General features: G+C 39.2%; 3 protein-coding genes across 5 annotated transcripts; 1 reads left to right on the top strand and 2 right to left on the bottom strand.

Annotated features, from left to right (window-relative positions):
• The first annotated feature begins 1,026 nt into the window (after positions 1–1,026).
• man2c1 (mannosidase, alpha, class 2C, member 1) lies at positions 1,027–8,409 on the top strand. 2 transcript variants are annotated; one of them, XM_034204940.1, is made up of 26 exons: positions 1,030–1,399; positions 1,742–1,867; positions 1,960–2,083; positions 2,172–2,242; positions 2,324–2,501; positions 2,584–2,773; positions 3,006–3,112; positions 3,209–3,319; positions 3,441–3,533; positions 3,644–3,760; positions 3,848–3,943; positions 4,051–4,196; positions 4,533–4,656; positions 5,156–5,277; positions 5,363–5,448; positions 5,541–5,687; positions 5,778–5,857; positions 5,954–6,048; positions 6,146–6,250; positions 6,361–6,517; positions 6,601–6,744; positions 6,886–6,995; positions 7,099–7,178; positions 7,665–7,807; positions 7,891–7,994; positions 8,079–8,409. In XM_034204940.1, the coding sequence occupies exons 1-26, from the start codon at positions 1,299–1,301 to the stop codon at positions 8,188–8,190; spliced, it is 3,069 nt and encodes a 1,022-aa protein (XP_034060831.1). In that variant the 5' UTR covers positions 1,030–1,298; the 3' UTR covers positions 8,191–8,409. The 2 variants fall into 2 exon arrangements, with proteins under 2 accessions (XP_034060830.1, XP_034060831.1); XM_034204939.1 differs by having other exon boundaries at positions 1,027–1,399; positions 2,172–2,501.
• On the bottom strand, positions 8,399–11,973 carry neil1 (nei-like DNA glycosylase 1). 2 transcript variants are annotated; one of them, XM_034204944.1, is made up of 10 exons: positions 11,774–11,973; positions 10,625–11,091; positions 10,425–10,544; positions 9,533–9,641; positions 9,348–9,435; positions 9,145–9,266; positions 9,033–9,060; positions 8,873–8,943; positions 8,637–8,802; positions 8,399–8,548 (listed from the first exon to the last, which is right to left on the bottom strand). In XM_034204944.1, the coding sequence occupies exons 2-10, from the start codon at positions 11,077–11,079 to the stop codon at positions 8,487–8,489; spliced, it is 1,221 nt and encodes a 406-aa protein (XP_034060835.1). In that variant the 5' UTR covers positions 11,080–11,091; positions 11,774–11,973; the 3' UTR covers positions 8,399–8,486. The 2 variants fall into 2 exon arrangements, with proteins under 2 accessions (XP_034060835.1, XP_034060836.1); XM_034204945.1 differs by having other exon boundaries at positions 8,399–8,533.
• A 260-nt stretch (positions 11,974–12,233) lies between these two features.
• Positions 12,234–15,198, bottom strand: commd4 (COMM domain containing 4). The gene is made up of 8 exons (XM_034204893.1): positions 15,139–15,198; positions 14,796–14,867; positions 14,641–14,706; positions 14,512–14,551; positions 13,881–14,000; positions 13,088–13,168; positions 12,792–12,968; positions 12,234–12,678 (listed from the first exon to the last, which is right to left on the bottom strand). The coding sequence occupies exons 1-8, from the start codon at positions 15,139–15,141 to the stop codon at positions 12,638–12,640; spliced, it is 600 nt and encodes a 199-aa protein (XP_034060784.1). The 5' UTR covers positions 15,142–15,198; the 3' UTR covers positions 12,234–12,637.
• Positions 15,199–18,269: the final 3,071 nt, after the last annotated feature.

Here is an 18,269-nt window from a genome sequence, read left to right as displayed (position 1 = left end):
ATGTATTTGTGCCATAATGTTCTTCAGCTGCTAGCATACCTTTTGTGTATTCAATTTAAAGAATTGCAGAATAAAATCAATATTTATTAACTAAAATGTCATCTTCGTTGCATTTCTTTTTTATTTAATAAGAAGAAGCAGTACGACGGTGTAAAAATACTCTGTTACAATAAATAGTCCGGCATCCAAAACCTTAAATAAATTAGCATTACATTAATTATGGATTAATTCATTTGTATAAAACATGATGTTGCAGCTGGTAAAGGGGGAGCTCATTTAAATGACTTTGTAACTTAAGTCATAATTTTTTTTTAAATTTTTTTTTTGTTTAATCTAAATCTGCAAAGAAATGTGAGTGATCAAATTAATGGATTAATCTGATCAATTCATTGATTAATTTGATCCCTCACATTTCTTTGCAGATTTAGATTTTTTTTTTTAAAGTTACAAAATAAAAAGTATATGACTCCAATATGGAGTGGAGTAATGTTAGGATAAAATCACATATAAATGAATACTCCAGTAAAGTAGAAGTAGCCTACCTCATTATTGTTCTTACAGATACAGTACTTAAGTAGATGTTGTAATACCATTCAATTACTGTCTATGGGAAATATTTTGACCCTCTCCCAAAAAAGGAAAAAAAGACGTCTAATGTTACCTGGTAAAAGGCAAACGGATGCCCACTGGCCACACTTTGCACACTTCACCTACCCTTATGAGCATGGATGTATAAAGATAACTTGACCCTTAAGGTGGGGTAGGTAAGTTTGAGAAACCGACTCGAGATACACTTTTTGTTATATTCCATGGAATGCTCTTAACATCCCGATAGCAATGAATATCTTAAGTGCTTTGACAAAAAATCAAAGAAAGCACGACCAATCATTATAGCCGGCCCGGCTAAAATAACTGGATGGCCTACCTGCCTGTCAGCCTTCCATCTGTGCACACACTTATCTCGTGCCCTCATTGGTCATGTGCGCGTTCGTGTGTGTTGGAGGAGGGGCTCTGTAAGGAAGTGGCAGATTTCTTCCGGCTGTGTATTTTCAAATTCTAGCGCACTCGAGCTGGTTTCTTCAAAATTACCTATCCCACCTTTACAGTGAAAGAGAACATGTTATCTAGTGGCCAGCCCTTTAACAGCACTGCCATCTAGTGGCTGTTTGTATGAACTGCAATAACAATACGTTTCACTTCCGGGTCTTCTGCAGATTTCGGACTTCAGTGCATTCTCGCATTTTCCGTGATTCACCTTTATCTGTCTGCAAGCCTGCAGGTGTTTTCTGTGTTTCGTGATGTATCACCTGCCTGTGCTGAAGAACAGGCGAACTCTCTTGGAGAGGGCAGATAAGTTTATCTCCGACATTTATTTCACAGACTGCAACCTGAGAGGACGGTAAGTCTCTTTCATACAGCTGCACTCACTTTGCACTGTAGTACTCCACTGCAGGCTTTATGGCGCTTTCTGTGACAGAAATGTTTAATGTCTTATTTATTCATGTCTTACACGAAAATGCACATTATTATCATTGCTTAAGGTGTTTCTTTGTAGATCAGTAGCCTACCAGTTTCACCGATCTGCAAAATAGTGAAAATAAAAACAAAACTGTAAAATATCTTCAGGGAGTTTTTATTTATGATACATATTTTAACTTAACAATGACATATTCACATTTAATTAACTTTTTGATTAGTGGCTTTACAAATAAGTGACTTTTCTAATGATTATTCTCTGCAGACTCTATGGAGACTCTTGCCCACTGCAGTCCATTGACTCCTTCTTGTCCTCTAAACGGATCACATTCACAGAGGCCTCCAATCAGACCTTTGCACCTTATAAAGTGGGTGATTCCTTTGGACCAACGTAAGTAATATTTCAGCTTTTTTTTGTATCACTCTCAGATAGTTTTGTTGCCTCCTATCTTGGCAGTAACCCATGCTTGATGCTTGTTAAAGGTGGTGGACCTGCTGGTTTAAAGTGACCCTGAACATCCCGGAGTCCTGGAGAGGGAAAGAGGTGCATCTTCGGTGGGAAAGTGATGGAGAAGCGATGGTTTGGAGAGATGAACAGCCAGTGCAGGTAATGTAGCAGCAGCCTGCATTAAAGTAACACAATTCAGTTCTAAACACATGACAAGATTTCACTTTGACATATTTTATTTTTGTAGGGCCTGAGTAAAGAGGGTGAAAAGACTAGTTATATCCTGTCTGACTGTCTGAAGGATGAGGAGCCACACAGGTCAGTTCCTAAAACACAAGTTCATTGCTGCTTTTGTAATCAATTGCTCACTGAATGTCTATATTTTCTCCTGTTTTCCAGTGTCACCCTTTATATAGAGATGGCCTGTAATGGGCTTTTTGGAGCTGGTCAAGGATCCATGATTGCAGCCCCGGATCCAAACAGGAAGTTTTCTGTACAAAAGGCGGAGCTGGTGGTATTTAACCGTGATGTACAGGAGATGTTGACTGATTTTGAGATGCTGATTGACATCGTAAAGGTGAAGTCACACAAATCAGTACATGTTGGTATGCTACTTTAGTTCAAACGTATTGACGGTAAACTTTTCTCTTCCTTCACAGGAACTTGGAGAGGGAGAGCAGAGGGGCTTCCAGGCGCTCTTCACTGTGAATGAGATGGTGAACCTGTGCGACCCGTCGGACCCCAGCTCCTTCTCTAGAGCTCACAGCCTGGCTCACACCTTCTTCAGCCAGAGAAACGGAGACAGCCAGCATGTTGCTCATGCGATGGGTCACTGCCACATAGACTCAGGTCTCAAATGAATGTCTGCAATTCAGTTTTACTTTAATTCACTATTATTATATATTAACCGATTTCAATCATAATTTAGAAAAGGGTTGACTGTATCATTTTTAGGTACCATAATTATCTATATCTGTACTTTCAAAGGATACTCTGCCCTAGAAGTAGAAAACTATTAGGTAATAGCATATCAAATCTTTCAATATTTTTGTCAAATTAGTTAATATTTCTGCATTTTCAGCTTGGCTGTGGCCCTACGAAGAGACCATTCGCAAATGTGGCCGAAGCTGGGTGACAGTGATCCGTTTAATGGAGAAGAACCCAGAGTTTGTATTCACTTGCTCCCAGGTAATTCATCACTGACAAAGTTTTGTAAAGGCCATGAAGAATTTACAAATCTTAGCAGCCTCTACAGTTTGGAATTTCTCTTTGCTTTTCGTCCAGGCCCAGCAGTTCCAGTGGGTAAAGAGCTGGTACCCAGGACTCTTCTCTGAGATTCAGCATTACGTTAAGAAAGGCCGGTTCATTCCAGTAGGAGGAACATGGGTGGAAATGGTAAAGCAATTACATTTCTTGTATCTTAAGAGGTTAACTGTATTATTTGGGCTGCTACGAATACACCTTATTTTATGAACATCTCAAGTTAAGATTTATTAATTCCACATTTTCCTGTCAGGATGGCAATCTGCCTTCAGGCGAGTCCATGGTCAGACAGTTCCTGGAAGGCCAGCGCTTCTTTGATCGTGAGTTTGGGATCCATTGCAACGAGGTATGGATTCATAAAAAGATGTCTTCATACTATAACCTGAGTTGAAGTACTGTATGTTTGCTTGTCCTCACATTTGCATGATACAACACTATTTTCTCTGTTTTCTTTAGTTTTGGCTTCCAGATACGTTTGGCTACTCTGCCCAACTTCCTCAGATAATGCAGGGCTCTGGCATTTCCAATTTCCTAACACAGAAGCTTAGCTGGAACCTGGTCAACACCTTTCCTGTAAGTAAAGTAGGTGCTGGGCACCAATTTAAAAACAAAGAAAATTGTTTAGTTTAGATTTTCAGTTTTGATTTCTCTTTTTCTAAGCACAACACATTTTTCTGGGAAGGTCTGGACGGCTCAAAGGTTTTAACACATTTCCCACCAGGAAATTCCTATGAAATGAAAGGGAAGGTTGAAGAAGTGAGTTTTTCTTTTTTTATAGTTCACAAACATGGTGATGTTGAGTCCGAGAGAAGAATATTTACAATCCTTACAAAGCTTACATCTGGGTTTGTATCTGCCCACAGCTGGTAAAAACTGTGAAGAACAACAAAGACAAGGGCAGAGCGAACCACAGTGCCGTGTTGTTTGGGTTTGGAGATGGAGGTGGTGGACCGACACAGCTGATGCTGGACAGACTGCAGCGGGTCCAGGACACAGATGGACTTCCCAAGTCAGTTCCTGTCACACACTTTGAACCCAGCACTCGTTAGTTACAAAAACCAGGCCCAAACTGAAGCGGAAATAATTCCCGCGAGTACATTTGTCATGAGTTTTATATGACTTGTAATGCACTATGGGACTGCTGTAATGGGGAGTGCCAGCACGTAGACAGTGGACTCCACCCAGCTTGTTAGATTTAAAAGGATATGAGTGATTTCAACTGATGTCATCATGGTGTGGTTTTATTATACTAGTCAATGCTATCATGCTTTAGTCAGTATGAGTAACAATGGAGTAACCAAAGACGTCGTTGGTCACTTCCATGTTCAATTCTTGTGTTTCTCAGGGTCCAGATGTCCAGTCCTGACAAGCTTTTCTCTCAGCTGCAGGCTGACTCCGCCCTGCTTTGTACTTGGACCGGAGAGCTCTTCCTTGAGCTGCACAACGGCACATACACCACGCAGGCCAAGGTAGAATACAACCATATTCAGATTCTTCATTTATAGAGGAAATTACACTTTGCCATAACAACAAATTATCTGAAAAAAAGGAAATAATCCAAGTAAACAAATAGTCTAGAAACACATAGCAACAACAGTATGGGAAATAGTATATATTATTGACATGCATGATATACTTGGACCAATTATAACAGTATACCTATAGTCTTGGTTGCTAAATCTACATAATACATTAATAAATATAGAAGTATAACAAAAACAAAACGCACCATAAAATATGCAAAACATTCGAGGAAAAGGGTATTACTTTACCACAAATACAAATGAAATCAAGGTTCAAGGCTTTTATTGGTCATGCGTACATAGCTACAGTGTAGTTATGACGATGAAAATCTTAGGTCACCGGCTCCTCCAACAGTGCAACACAATAAAACAATGTGTGAAGTATGAACAAATATTAAAGATGTTAAAGATAAAGTTACTTTTTTTATGTTTTGTTTATCTCCAGATTAAACAGGGGAACCGTCAGTGTGAGACGCTGCTTCATGATATTGAGATAGCCAGCAGCTTGGCGCTTTGTCGGGACAAGACTTTTATATATCCTGTGGAAAAACTGCAGGAGCTCTGGAGGTCCGGATGCACCTTTTTAAAGTTTGATGATGAATAAACAAATTGTCTCTGTTGTTCCAGTATGAAAACGATTTTTCCCTTTCAGGCTTCTTCTGCTAAACCAATTCCATGATGTGATTCCCGGCAGCTGTATAGAGATGGTTGTGGATGATGCACTCAGATATTATGAAGGTTAGTTTTCAATAGCTGTCCATCAAAACAAAAGCAAGATACATATTTTCTTTTCCAAAATAAATGAAAAAGAACACTCATTGTGTCTTTAGATATCCGCACTGACGGTGCTGCCCTGCTGCACGATGCCTGTGGAGCCCTCGGTTCAAAAGGAAACTCCCCTGGTGTTTTCAACTCTTTGCCATGGGAGCGCCATGAAGTCATCCAGATGCACGAAGGCCCTGGTACACCCGATCTGGGTATGTTACATATTTACAGAATTCATGTTGTTGCTTTCCACACTACAACTGCATATGTGATGTGGTAATGTGGTGTCTGTTGTATTGCAGCTCTGGTGAGAGTTCCCAGCATTGGTGTGTCTCCTGTTGGAGACACAAAGCCTGTGGCTCCAGTGACTATCACTGGTCAAGTATGTGCTATATATATATATATATATAGAGCATTTAATTCATTTAGCTTTGTTGTAATTGTAATTGGCTAACCAAGATGTTGTGTAACATTAAAGGCCGACGGAACATTGCTCATGGAGAATGGGATTTTACGAACTGTCGTAAACAAAGATGGCACTTTGGCGTCTCTGTATTTGATCAACGCCAACAGGTACTGTAGGAGCACATATTTTCAACTACTAAATTTACACTGAATTCATTTTTATTATGTACTGTATTAACATGGCTCACACTTTGGTTGTTTTCAGAGAAGCCATCTCTGACAGCTGTCATGGCAACCAGTTTGTCATGTTTGATGATGTCCCTCTGTACTGGGATGCTTGGGATGTAATGGACTACCATCTGCAGACAAGGTGTCGTTTATTACTCTTACATCCATCTTTTGCCCCCTTGTTGATACACACCATAGTATTTGCAGGTTTTTTTTTAGATGTAAAGCCTGACTGCAGGATTGACCCTACAGGAAGCCGGTTGTGGAGGTGGTGCAGCCTCCTCATCTGGTGTACTCAGACGGGCTCAGAGGAAGTGTCCGCTTCACCCTCAGGATCAGTGATAAGAGCACCATCACACAGGAGATTATCATGGATGCCATGTGTCCTTACATCAAATTCAACACTAAGGTACTTCATATCATTTATGATATCTGGAGAGATCGCAAGAATCACTGATCGCAAGAAAATCCCAATGTTGCCTCCTATTTCAGGTGACGTGGGCAGAGTCACACAAGTTTCTTAAGGTGGAGTTCCCTGTGCGGGTACGCAGCCCCAACGCTACATATGAGATCCAGTTTGGCCATCTGCAGAGACCCACACACAGGAACACTTCATGGGACTGGGCCAGATTTGAGGTACACCTCTGGGGAATCAACTACACAAGTAGCTAATGTACAGCTTAATGTACTTTAAGTGTCCTGTAGATGCAGTCACAACAACAATGGTTTATGTGTATTTTTGTTGTTGTTTTTCATCATGGCTTCTCTCTCTCTTAGGTTTGGGGTCACAAATGGGCCGATTTGTCAGAGCACAACTTTGGGGTTGCACTGCTGAACGACTGCAAATACGGCTATTCAGTGCACAAGAACACTATGACACTGTCCCTGTAAGGTTTCCCACTGTTTCCATACAAATATTCTACAAATGGTAGAATTTAGTTTCTCCAATTGTCAATCTTTCTTGCAGCTAACAGTAAATGTCTGTTTTAGACTGAGAGCACCTAAGGCACCCGATGTCAACGCTGACATGGGGACTCATCAGTTCACCTACGCCATCATGCCTCACACAGGTAAGATTGAGTTCTCAATAAATCTTAAAGGGACAGGGGCAACAGCAACATGTGTCTTAGAGTAATCAATATCATAGTATATAATATACAAGTATATGCTTTATTTAATATATTTTTCCTACTTTACTTGGACATGAGACATCCTATGCCCTTTGAAAAAAAAAAGAAGCAGTAATTTAACCTTGCAGTTGCTGGTTTACCACTGCCCTGTCTAACAGAGAAATACAAATGAATAAAGTAAACACTTAAACTGATACTAATGTTTAAGTGGCTTGAAAATGATTGAACTGCTGCCCCCGCCTGCAGCAGTACATTGCTTTACTTCTAAGCCATAACCCCTGATTGCTCCATAAACTGGGGGCAAACCGACTGCTGTCTACTGTAGGCAATTAACTTCCATTAAAAGAACCCCACTGCAATCTTTATGAACAATCCCTTTCAAACCCTGACTTTGAAACTAGTGTGATAATATTTTCTGTTATATAGGATCCTTCCAAGATGCCTCTGTCATCCAGGCTGCGTACAACCTCAACTTCCCTTTGAGGCCAATCCGGTGCCCTGCTGACACCGAGCCCTGGAGTGCCTTTTCCATCAGCACTGCTGCAGTAATCCTTGAGACCATTAAACAGGTAGCCAATTAAATGCTAAGCTTGACAGTGTGCCTTAATCCAATCAGCCCACTAATGGCGATTTACTCCATTTACCATAACAGGCTGAGGACAGGAAGGGAGCACTCGTAGTTCGACTTTATGAGTCACATGGGAGCAGCGTCACTGCAACTCTGAGAACCACCTTTCCGATCAGGGAAGCCTGGCAGTGAGTAACTCTATTTTTATCATGTTTACTTCTGTCTGGCATCTTTTATTGTCTTCTAAGAACAACATTTTTTCCCCCGTTCAGTTGCGATCTTCTGGAGAAACCAGACCCCACCCGTCCGGCACACATTACGTCAGGGGGAATCACTCTGGACTTCAGCCCCTTTCAAATTGTGTCCCTTCTCCTCGTCTTTTAAAAAGACACACCATTCCTGTTTTTGTACCAACCTCAGGGTAGTCACAAGTACCAAATCCTAAAAGTTAGAAACTAGTCTCAAATGTGTCATATGGTGATGCCGTTTATAAGGAGACTTTACATGGACTGCCTCTTTGTGAGCTACTTATAGATGAGAATGTGAAAGAAAATGATTTGATAACTATGCATTAAAACAATAAACAGTTGCAGAACTTTTACAGTATCCTGTGCTTTATTAAAAAACTGTTCCATAGTATAAAAACATACACACAATACAGTGGTGCCTCCCTTTTCTCCTCATTTGCTGCTCTGTCTGGTAACTCTCCCACTCCGCTTCTCTGGACCTGCAACAAGGACAACTATGACATTAAAATGTTTATTTTTTTCGAACAATCCCCCAGCAGTGAAAAACATTCATTCCATTTTGAGAGAATATAATGAGCACACCTGCAGCTGGCTCTGCACTGCTGGTCTTCCTCCCACGAGCAGCTGGTCTCTTTTTTTTTTGAGGTGATACCATTTCTTCAGACTTCTCGATTTCCTTCTTTGCTGTTTTGGTTTCCTGTTTGACCACCTTCTTCTTTGGTGTGCTTTTTGAGCCTCCTTTGGCCCCCTAATTAAATCAAATATATTAAGAGTCACATCTGTAGAGCTCATTACTCATCAAGAAAAAAAGCACATACCTTTTTCTTATCCGTGTAATCATGGTCCTCTGTTTTCTTTGCTCTCTTTTTTGCCTTGGGTGACTTTAAGTCTGTTAAATGAGAAAAGACAAATCTGTTCAAGCATCAGCCATCAGATACATTTTGTGTGGAAGTTGTCAGTTTAATGTATTCGAAGTACCTTTAGGTGCCATGGGGCCTGGATCTCCCTGAAGAACAGAAGATATTGCTATCAATGACATATAAAATAATGAGCCAGATATTAAAATATTGGATTATTTCTATGAACTCACGTTGAACCACATAGTTCTGCCATTGTGGTCCCGTAATGATTTCATCCCATCCACATAGTAACACTGCAGCCATGCCTTAAACTCAGAGTAGTCCTCCTTCTTGGGGTCGTAGCCCTTTCCACCTATGACAAAAACACCATCAAATCGACTTGAATTACCTCTGAATTATTTTATGAACATTTTTTACTCAATAGGAAACTAACCTTGGTTCACCACCTCCAGAGGAACTGTATGACACAGTCTGAGCAGGTCTCCCGTCTCCTCTTTCACCGTCTTAACCCTGTCTGAGGCCTGGTGCACAGAAGAAAGAAAGGCACTGTAGAATAATGTAATGCTGTGACTGTCAAGTGTCTGATCTAAAAAAAGGTATCTGTCTGGGATACGTCACCTTTTCGTCCTTGATCTCAGTTTTCAAAGGCTTCTCGTTTTCACATAAATCTTCTGACTCAAGGCCTTCCAGTACGGACCTCGCTGGCACAAAGGGTGGGATGTTTAACCTAAAAAAAAGAAACTACTTTGGAACCAATCTTTTGTAAAACAGAGAGGCTCCTTTGTTTTCAAAGGGAGGCTGAATGTATGCTACGCCCGCAGGATGAGGAACCCAAAACAAAAATACTCTTTTTATATCTGGAGACAGACCTTGAGACTCATGAGAGCAGGCTTTGTGTTTCGGTCAACAATACAAAGCAGACAATTCGTCTTGTTCTTTAAACTACAGTAGAAGCTCACAGGAAAAACGAAATGTTATATATCCACAAAGTAATTTATATTATTTCTAGTCCGACCTTGATTTTTGAACTAAGGAAGCAATGAAAACAAAGAAAAGATACTCCCACCTTGATAAACATCTATGTCTGTCATCATCAGCAGGCGTTCCTCCCTGAGAACTACTTGTATTGTAGAACTTGTATTGAATGTGGGATGCAATTATAAGTTGGTCGGCATAAAAATGTATACGCAACTATTTTGGTAAGTAATTTGAGGATTTTCTGCCATAGAAGACTTAACTAATTTAAGACATTTTACTGACAAAACTGTTTATTATATCATCAGATTATTCCATTGTTAAAATCATGGTTAATTTCAGGCCCATTCAAAGCGGGTTCTCATGTCATTATGGATACCCATGTCACTTAATAATAATAATAATAATAAATTACATTTATAAAGCGCTTTTCCTGTTGCTCAAAGTGCTTATAGGTTTGTTATTGGTGCATCCCTAAATAATAATTACACAATATCTCATTTGATCAGTTCTGTGGTTTGTTTATGTGCATCACCTGAAAAGGATTTCAGCCCTCAGGTAGTTCCCGATACCGTTGAAGTACTTCTGATTGAGCAGAACTTCACAGATGGGCCTGTCAAAGGCTCGGTCAGACAGGTGCGTCACAACGTTCTTCCTGCAAAATCAAACACTGGTCAGTGTGGGAGTGAGTTTTTGGTCTAGCAGGTAACTTAAGTGAAAGTCATCGATACTAACCTGAAGCTTTCGTACTCGAACATGATGCAGGGCCCTCTGTCAGGCTGCCAAGTCCCGTTGGCCTGCCAGCTGCCAAACCTGCGTGTATCCACAAAGCTCAGCACTCTGCAGGGCGTCTCTTTAGAATAAAAACGCAGATGGGAATGTTTGGGCAGCTCATCCTCTGAGGTGAATCGGAAATAGCCTGACATCCCAAAGCGGAAGACTACGTCCATGGCCTGGTCTGCTTGGCCTGCCTTAGATCTCTGTTTTGAATCATCACTTTTCATAGGCGTCAGCCTGAGCTTCACTTCCTTCCCTCTGGAAGAGGCAGTGATGCGATAGGCCTCGCAGGTGAAGGGCACATCAGGACTTTTGCTGACTTCAGATTTTCTGACCGGGCCAGTGAACACCACTCCAGCACACATTTTGTTTACGTAAAGGCTGCCAAGGTGGAGCTCAGGTCCCTCAGGCATTTTGAAGCTGTGCTGTAGAGAATAAAATGGCAGAGCAAAGCGCTGTAGCTACTTTTAATGCACACTGAGGATGTGTGTGTGTGTTTTAGAAAACCTGGGAAAACTTACATTCTGGACAAAAACAGCTTTTACGAAGATAAATTACAGTTTTTTTTAACATTTCACTACTTTTAGGTCAACAACAAAATAGAACTACAGAATATGTGAAGGCAGTTTCCAAAAAGCATTTAAATATATTGTTAGGGACACTGTTTTTTTCAAACATTGGTTGGGACTGTGCTGGGTGACCTCAGTATTTCTAAAATCCTGGCCTCTGTGCCACACACACACACACACACACACACACACACACACACACACACACACACACACACACACACACACACACACACACACACACACACCACACACACACACACACACACACACACACACACACACACACACACACACACACACACACACAGCCATTGACTTTAACATAACTCACAATCACTCAGACTACACAACGTGACACATCAATGCCTTCAACCCTGCCACAGAATAAACAATGTGACAAATCATGGATGGCCTCAGAGTATTTTTGCAAAAGTCAGAACAATAAAAAGAAGGCGTTATCATTGAGATTCGAGCATGGGTGCTGCGAGGGGCATCACTGCATCACAGTCTATGATCACGGGGCAAAACAACTTACTTAACTAGGAAGCAGACCACTCCACGGACACACGAGTCACTTCAACTTAAACCTCAGTAACATCCCATAACACACGGAGTGTGGTGTGTCGGGTTACTCCAGTTTCCGAAGGGCTGCAAGATGTGCAAGTATGGCACAAGCAGGACTTTCACAACATGCTTACGTGTTGTGGTTCTTGGTTTTATAACATCATCGCGTTCCATTCAAGATTCAGAAAATGTCGCGAGATCTCCATGCCTATAATCTCGTTATTTATAATTAGATATATTTGCGGTGTTTTACATGTGTTTCTCAACCTAGTTTTTCTCATGTTTAGTACTAATTCACGGAAAACAATGAAGAATTTAGCTTGTCTAGCAAACTCACAATAGTATACAGTTAATGATCACAACGGAAGCAAACAGTCCCGTCCCATTGCATGTTGGGATATGTATGCGTTGTGGAAGAAAACACAAATCTATGTAGTTCATGTTTTATTTGTTATGTATGGGGTATCAGAAAGTACAACACAACGTATTAACATAATTTAAATCAAAATGTGTGAATCAATATACAATATTTTACAAAAATGGTCCATTCAGTATTCTTGTTCAGTCTGTAAACATGTGTACCAATATTTCCTGATGTGTTAGAAAAATACCGCACAACTGATAAGAGTTAAGACTAGACATGTGCTCTCTTTCAATGACTCAATAACAGTCAATGGAAATAAACAAGCCATTCACATGACTTTTGAGATGACTTATATCATATAAAAATAATTATACTGTACAACATGTAAATATGGCACTTTTGGCAGACTATCAGCATCATTTGTGTCCGGCTCTTGATCAGACATCGAAATCCGACTTCTCCGTCCCATCTTCATTGTAGTGCATTCATCCTAACCTGTGCTTGTTTGAGTTCTGCAGGAACAGAGGGGAAAATAACCATCAAAACATTATCATGGCTAATAAAACAGTTTGACGTGAAGGACCGTAGACAGAATAACTGAAAATGGACAAAAAGCAAACCTGACCTGCAAGCAAGACTCTGAACTTGTCTGCAGAAACAGAAATAACAGTAGTCTCTGTTGAGCCTGACTCCGCTCCTTGTGACTGCAGTTTAAGCTGAATCAGAGGTTCATTCACTTCCCTCAGTTCACTGGAGCTCAGAGTATAGTCGATACGCCATGAAACGGACTCCAGTCTGCCCACTGAAATTCATTGCAGGGCAGAATTAATGGTCAGCCAAAAAAACTCCCAGAGTCAACTCTCCTCATCAGTTATTTTTGTCTTCCTCTTCGAAAAGGACAAGATAGACAGAAATACTTACATCTTAGACTGGTCTCTCTTAGTTTGCCTTGCAGTGCATAGTGCTTGTCTTCATATGATTTGCAGAGCCCCGTCGTGTGCTCTAGAATTATTAAAAGTAAATTCAAGATTTATTCCAAGTGCATAATCACAGAAAAGTGTTTAAACACACGTTGAGCAGAAGAACTGTCCGGTGCATTAACACAGAAGTATCCAACCAGTAACAGAAAAAGAGTAATTGCCAAAAAGTACTTGAAAGGAAGTTTATGTGTATCAAATAAAGGGGAAATCTTCAATACATTTTAAAAAGAGAATCGAAAGTGGACGTTAAACAGCTGTCATTGTAACTGTAATCAATGCACCAAAGTCACAATGCGCAACATCATCCTCCCCAATAATCAGCCCTTTCTAAACGGCACATTATGCACAGACAGGGTCACGTTTGAGGTGAGCTGAGTGCAGTGTTTTATTATATTTAGTAACACAATAGCTGTTTATGCTATACCTTTATTTTTAACAATAATACAGTAGGCTGTGATTTGGGACCTGGATATTTCTAGAAGTCTGCAAATCCTACAATTATAGACCCTTTGCTGTTTAGTAGGCCCCGGGTATCTGCTGCACAAGCTCTTTTTAATGCCGACATTTTCCCTGATATATTAAAAGTACTCAAATATATTGGTCCAATAGTGTTTTTAGTTCCCTACTCTTTGTACACATTGAAGTTTAGAAAAAGGTCTGTGAATTTGGCAACTACAGATAAAGACATAATCCTATTCTTTGATATCAAACATGAAGGACCCCAGTGAACCTACCTTTAGGCAGACCAAGCTGCTGCAGCTCACTGGACAGAGACTCACTGTCGACATCATGCTTGGCTGCACTAGAGAAAATGAAGCTGAGCACTGCCACAGTAGCTTTGATGTCTCCACTCTCTGCAAGATGGATTGACATCATGAATTTATGTTTTACAACAAAAATATGATGCAAATATGGCATTCTTCTAGGCTTGTGTGTAAAGTATGAGATTTAAATACATTTCCAGCAGTATATGCTTAGGTAGACCTATTTAATCAAGTACTCTTCTGAAAAAGTATTCTGCAGTACTGATCATTTGCTTGAAATATTATTGCTATTTTACACTCGCACATCACAACATATAAAAGGCAAATAATCTGCATTTATTTTATAGCTATAGTTAATAATGACTCTGCTTATTAAGATATTACTCACAAAACACATGATGAGCTTACAATACATGATTCCTTGTTGTAAATGTAACCAAGTATTTACTTTTACAACACATTAAACAATCTACTGATACAACTACATTTTTATTTAGCAGTATTTTTAATGCAGGCTCATTATTTTTTAAATGATATGGGTTAATCTGTAGTGTTGCCACTTTAACTTTTGTAAAATATCTGCAGTATGAGGGAGACTTACCAAACTTTGCATCTGCAGTGAGCTTTGTAACCTTGTCATACTAAGACAAAAGAGAAGATGATCAGTTTGAGTGAATTCTGAATATATAGAGAAGTAAAAGATTATGTGGAAATATATTCAAACTCTTACATCAATGCCCTCCCCGAGCAAATCCTTCAGCACTTGAGCACACAGGAGTTTCATTTTGACACTAGACTGTGACATTATTGAGAAGACACAGGTATTAGTTTAAAAATAAAACGCACCATAGACTTACAATTAAATAACCTAACATTATTACTCACAAGTTTAGCTAATGTGCTGATTTCAGCAAGAACCCAGTCGGGGCAGTCCAAGTCTCCACAGAAACGGAACCGCTACAAAAGACAAAACAACAGATACATGTTTTTACTGTACAGTAACGACAGTAACAAACAATGTAACGATAGCATTAACTTGCTTTAACTACCCATCAGCTACTAACTAGCCTAGCCTGCTAGCTCCCATAAAGCAGGAGTGCATATCGATCGTGTTAAAGTAAATATCAACAAACAACATGTATAACCATGCAACAATAATGTCCTATAAATAAATCGGCTTCTTATTAATAAAACTACAGTCAAAAAATAAGATAATTTGACGGGTTACCATGGTTGTGTCAGTCAGCTGATGTTGAAGACAGAAGAACGGAACCGGAAGTACATTCAATTTCCTCACACTGATTGGACGAGGGAAAAGTAGGCGTTCCTTCATGCACATGATGATTGTGGTCCTGATGTGGGCTCAATGCATTACATTCAGAACAGCAAGAATCCTAAACATCAGTTTTCAATAGAGTATTTTAAGTCCTGGTTCTGAAGATAATTACATGTATTTGTTATTGCACCATAACAAAACTGCCAACAGGAGAGAAGTAACTTACTTTGATACAAACCCTGTCAGACACTTCATTAGGTAATATTGGTTACCCTCATGGGGATACTTTGCATTGTTTTATCACCTTGATAATAAATAAAATAATTGCTTATATATTCGTGGCTATATGCGTTGTTTCAGAAGTCCTATTACGATACACAGTATTACTTGTGTTTTGGGTTGAAAGATGCAGCTTTAAAACTATTTATTAAACTCATATTTTGTTTGCTTGTTATCTCTCTCCATCTCTTCTCTGTTCTCTTTCTCTGCAGGGCTTGAGGCAGGGGGCGTGATTTTCCTGGATTCAGATGAGGCACACTTGTTGTTTCCACTGACATCATCAACCTGTTCCAGCCCGGTCCATCCAGAGTGCCTTTCTGCAGCTTTATGGTTCAAGGTTAGTTTATTTGTATAGCACATTGTAAGACACAGAGGCAATTCAAAGTGCTTAACATAGGCATTTAACACATAATAATTAAAACAAAACAAACATACAAATAAAAACAAAAAAAGACAATTCATAAAAGCGATACAATACTGGCTGCAGCTAAAAGTGCAATGATAAGGCAAAGTTAAAGGATCTCAGGATAGGTTGCATTAAAAAGAAAGGTTTTTGAAAGAACCCATGGTTGGGGGGGGGGTTTAAGCTTTTGGTCTCCCTGCCAGCTTTTTTTCTTATTCCATTTTTCATTAGAGACTTTAATATCCTTACCTGCGCATGTCTCTGCTTTGTGCTCCAGAAAAAATGAGCAGGCTACACATTTCTTCTGTCTGCAGGTCTGTCGGGCCACAGCTGATAAGACTTAAGACTGGCCATGCATTCTTAGCCATGAGGGGAGATAGAAAGTGTCCAGGCAAACATCAGACACAGCAATGATAAGGCTGTCTTTGGATAAAAGTGTCAGCTAAAAGACATGCAATGAAATGTCTTGCTTAAAATGTGTTGACTGGGATTTGAATGGCCAACAAAATGATTCATTTTTTAAACATACAGGTTTATTGTTTGCCCTGTGTGGGATGATAATGAGAGAGAAGGACTGTGCTCAATAAATAATGGGGGCATACAACGTGACTGCATCTCATTGTTGGATTGTATTGTTCATTATTTGTTCTGCTTGGCAAAGCTTCAGTAAACCTTCAATATAATACATCAAGTCAGTCTCCTGCAGCTTCATTGCCTTTCAGTACTCTGCTCATTAAGGTTTTCCTTTACAAGATTTCAGTTATGTGTGTGCTTTTGTTTCTTCAAGAAAACTGCAACACCTGACAATTTAACCAACAGTTAAAAAGTGAAAGAATAGGAATATCTTGGAATATGGATAGATAAAATCATGGAGGATACATGTGAAATAGTAATCTCAATGTATGAGGGTGAACCCCCTTAAAGACCAGTGTGTGGCTCATTTTTCAAATGCAGTTTCGAAAATAACAAAAAAAGAGAAGCCCAGGCAAAAGCTCAAATAGATTTGCATTTCATTTTGCAAAATGCAAAGTGACGCTTGAGCATATATGGACAGGAATGAAAACAATTTACCATCAAGCCACTTTGCTGGGAAGCTGAAAATGAAAGGCATGTATGCAAATCTGTGCTGCTATATTTTGGGGGAAAAGAAGGAAGAAGAGAAGGAAGGAAATATTAGTCATTGTGGAAATGTTTTCAGATCAGATGACTCAGTAGATCCTGTAAACAGAGTCTGGGCGACAGATTAGCGGTATTCATAAACAATAATATACTAATACAATAGTTGACATCATGCTAATGCATTTTATATGGGCTTTGTGTGGGATAGAACAGACAGCAACAACATAATAAAAAAGATTGCAAATACCTTGTCTCCTCTTAATGTCAGAAGAAATTAGACTACTCATTTGAATGAGTCTCATCAGGAGGTTTTGTCTCTTTGCTTTGGTACTTAAAAATGTAGATGTGCATTGAAATGGAAATTTTTTTTATGATTTCCATTTGTATTTTGTTACATCCTCAACATTATTTTCTCATGTTTCTACTGCAATAGGTCATTTCAAAGTATTGCACTTCTTATATTTCAAACAGGTTCATCACTTACAGTCAGAGGTGGGAAGTAACTAAGTGCATTAACTCAAATACTGTACTTAAGTACAATTTTGAGATACTTGTATGTTACTTGAGTATTTCCATTTTACGCAACTTTGTACTTCTACTTCACTACAATTATTAAGTACCATTAGTTACTTTACACATTTGGATTATAACATGAAATATAATCAACACTTAAATAAGACTTTAGTTACACCTGGAGTTAATTCACAAACTACCCTAAAGCATATTAAGTAATTTAAACTAGCTGCACCTTAACCAGCTTTGATAACACTTTAATGCATCAATAATTATAATCAAAACATATCATATTATTCTGAAATAGACCAATTTGAATAATGAGTACTTTTACTTTTGGTACTTTGAGTATGTTTTGGTGCTAACTTGAGTAACATTTTGATTGCAGGACTTGTAACAGAGTTTTCCTACACTCTGGCACTTCTATTTTTACTCAATTACAAGATCTGAATACTCCTCCCACCTCTATACAGTAATATCTTCTGCTCATACTGCTCCACATACAATACTTTTTTAGGGTAGTCTTTTCTTATTGGGCCTATGGACTATTCATTTTATTATTTAATTTCCTTGTATTGGCCTACGTAATATTATTTAATGTATCTTCACGTTTGCGGTTGTAAAACTCATCTAGTCGTAATTGTATGGGATTAGTTTTGTATCATAAAGATAAAGCAACACTTTCTCAGAATAAAGCAAAACTATGAGTTTAAAAGAAAGAAAAAACTGAGTCAAGCAAAATAAAATACATTTCAAAAATAAAACTATA

This window comes from Gymnodraco acuticeps, unplaced genomic scaffold (genome assembly GCF_902827175.1).
Source record: "Gymnodraco acuticeps unplaced genomic scaffold, fGymAcu1.1, whole genome shotgun sequence".
Classification (NCBI taxonomy): Eukaryota; Metazoa; Chordata; class Actinopteri; order Perciformes; family Bathydraconidae; genus Gymnodraco; species Gymnodraco acuticeps.
Note: the sequence above shows the minus strand (reverse complement) of the source record. Positions and strands in the feature narration are given on the sequence as shown.